Genomic DNA, 2,834 nt, shown 5'->3' on the forward strand with positions numbered 1-2,834 from the left:
TATATATATATATAGTACATTCTACTGTACAAAATTGTATTGTGCAATATGAAAAATTAATATGCATTTTGAGATTTGCAAAAGATTACATCTAACAATACTATTAAATTATTAGTGTTTTCAAAGATCTTGAGAAACAAATTCAGCCAAATGCGCAAGGTAAAAAAAAAAGAAGCAACGAGAAAATATATTTTACATGAATCAACCTTCGTCTCATATCATTTTGAAGCCTGCTGGAACTGGTGGCCAAGTATAAATAAATAAATAAACAGTGCCATTAAATTATTAGTGTTTTTAAAAATTTACTTTGACAGCCAAATCTAAATGCAAAAATAAATAAAAATGAGCCTCCACAATTAAACCAATATGGTAAGGTGGACAAGAACCACATCTAGTATGATAACCAATATGATAATGATACAATGTGCATCACTATTTGGCATTAAGAAAATAAGGCCTAATTTAGGACCATTAAGATTTATTGCATTGTCATAAGATAGGCCAAACAGGAAATGCCCGAAACTCAAGTGTTCAACAGGCAAGAGGAAAACGAGCACAACAAAATCAATGTCCCATGAGGATCCTAGTCTCCATTTCTTACCTTTCTTGGCTTTGAGACCTGATGCAGACAGTCTATAGCTGGTCTGAGAATGTGCAACTTCTTTGATATGATCACCTTAATTGGAGGAAAACTGGAGTTCTGTATTTTCAACCCCATTCAGCCTCTAACTGCAGCATTTAGCGCTTGTAAGTAAGCGTGTGTGTATATGCTCGCCGTCAGTGCTAGGGCTGGCCTACTTAAAGCCTCGGAAAGAAAATCTCCTTTGCTGACGTCAGTTCTTAGGATGAAGGCTGGTGCAGAAAGTGCCTGACACAGACAAACTTCTAAATGAACAGCTGCTGATTCATGTGGCAAGAAAGGCCACCTGGAGCAGCAGGCGGACGAGCAGCAGAGCAGGGCTTTTACACTGAGAGACTGCTGCTATACTGACTCAGGTTATGTCAAGTTTGTGAGGATGTGGTCTTAGATTATAAGTGTTGAAATAAAGGTGGGACATGTCAATTCACCTGAAGAAGTTGTGCTGTGCTCCACCTGTTGTCCACGTTCTTATCCAGCGCATGTTTCAGGAAGTCATTAAACTTAGGAGACCTGCAGAAGGATGCAGAGAGAAGTCATTACAACTAAATAAACCTAATGGAAGTACGGGTAAAAAAAAAAAGAAAATCGAAAATAAATAATAAAATAAATTAATAAAATAAATGCATAAAATAAATAAAATTATATTGCATAATCATATTTGTCTACAAAACTAATTTCAGGCATTTAAGCATTTCATTTTTGAGATCATGAGAAATCATTGTTTCCAATAGTGACTTTCATTGATCGCGTATATACACATGCACATTCACACACGCATATAAACACAATTTTTAAATTAATATGAAATAATACATACATCCACAATTTTTAAATTAATTTTAATTTACTGTATATTTAATTGCAGAGGCTCACTTGCCCTATTTCTACATTTAGATTATTGTCGCTGTCATTAATAGCTTACTTAAAGTTAATCACTGAAAACACTAATATTTAATATTAATTTTTAAGTATTAAAATAGGTAAAATACAATGAAAAAAAAAAAATAATAATAATAAAATAGCAATGATATTACGCAGCGCCTGAAAATAGTCCCCAGCACGCTCCCTGTGCAAGCAGGTTGACCACCATAACCATTGGTTATGTTGACGGAAGTTAGCCTATTTTCAGGCGCTGCGTAATATCATTGCGCCTGCTGCACCCATGGTACGGCAGCAAAGTTCCTTGATTATTACGCCGGAATGAGAGTATAGTTCCTAGACATATCGGCCTAGAAAATCGCAACTTTTCATTTTCCGTCGGTCTTAGTACACGATGTAACTACAGAAGAGTCAAGTTTTAAATAGGAAAAATATGGAAACTCTTTGGTCCTTTTTGAGCGAGATGCTAACGGTCTAATCAGATTCAATGATCTATGCTAAGCTACAGCTAAAAGTGCTACCGCCAGACCCGGAGATCGGCTGAATGGATTCGAAAACGGTAAAACACAACTGTTTAACTCTAGGGGAGTTGGAGAATGAGCCATAAAAATTAAACAAATATCTAATTTCTAATGTTTTATATGCCGATTAATTAGGTCTTAAGGAACTTTTGGCTTGTCTCCCGAGGCCACAGGAGGGCGCCATTCACTCAGATTGTATTTAAAAACATATGAGACGCAGTGAAAAGGATAACCCTCCACAAATTCGCGACGTGTTTTCTAAAAGTTTAAACTGTTTTAACTTTGCATGGCTACATCTCTTGTGTGAGACGCGAGTGCAGCAGTCATATTTGTCCGTCTAAAAAATGCGCTATATGTGCGTTCTGTGTGAATGGCTTGGTTTCAGTTTTAACCTAATCAAGATCTTCTCCGCATTGAGCTTCTATATTTCTCTCATATTTTGAATGAATAACGCAGCAGCAGCACGTCTCGTTGGCTAGACTAACAAAACATTCAAATGCAACAATGTCACTTACATCATCACCGCATCTCGTGCTCCACTGATGACGCTAACATTCCTACACCTAACATTCAAATTTTTATTTTAAATTCGACTAATATTCATTCTTTATTCACAATCTCCTCAGCACAGGCAGGCACAGCTCTCGTGTTTGTGTTTGTGTGTGCTGTCTGCGTCACTCATAGCACGTGTATATCGTGCGCTATATCGAAAAAAAATTTCTATCGTTATCGAAGAAGGTGTACCGTCGATAAATATCGATACCGTTTTATCGCCCAGGCCTACTATGGAGCAT

General features: G+C 36.7%; 1 protein-coding gene across 2 annotated transcripts in view; it reads right to left on the bottom strand.

Moving 5' to 3' along the window:
- Nucleotides 1–2,834, bottom strand: part of slkb (STE20-like kinase b) — a 26,535-nt gene that overhangs the window by 10,005 nt on the left and 13,696 nt on the right. For both annotated transcript variants that reach the window (XM_016470228.1, XM_016470218.1), the window contains exon 7: nucleotides 1,069–1,150. In XM_016470228.1, the coding sequence (XP_016325714.1) occupies nucleotides 1,069–1,150 (82 nt within the window). The remainder of the gene's footprint in view (nucleotides 1–1,068; nucleotides 1,151–2,834) is intronic.

This window comes from Sinocyclocheilus anshuiensis, unplaced genomic scaffold (assembly GCF_001515605.1).
Source record: "Sinocyclocheilus anshuiensis isolate Anshui unplaced genomic scaffold, SAMN03320099.WGS_v1.1 scaffold469, whole genome shotgun sequence".
NCBI lineage: Eukaryota > Metazoa > Chordata > Actinopteri > Cypriniformes > Cyprinidae > Sinocyclocheilus > Sinocyclocheilus anshuiensis.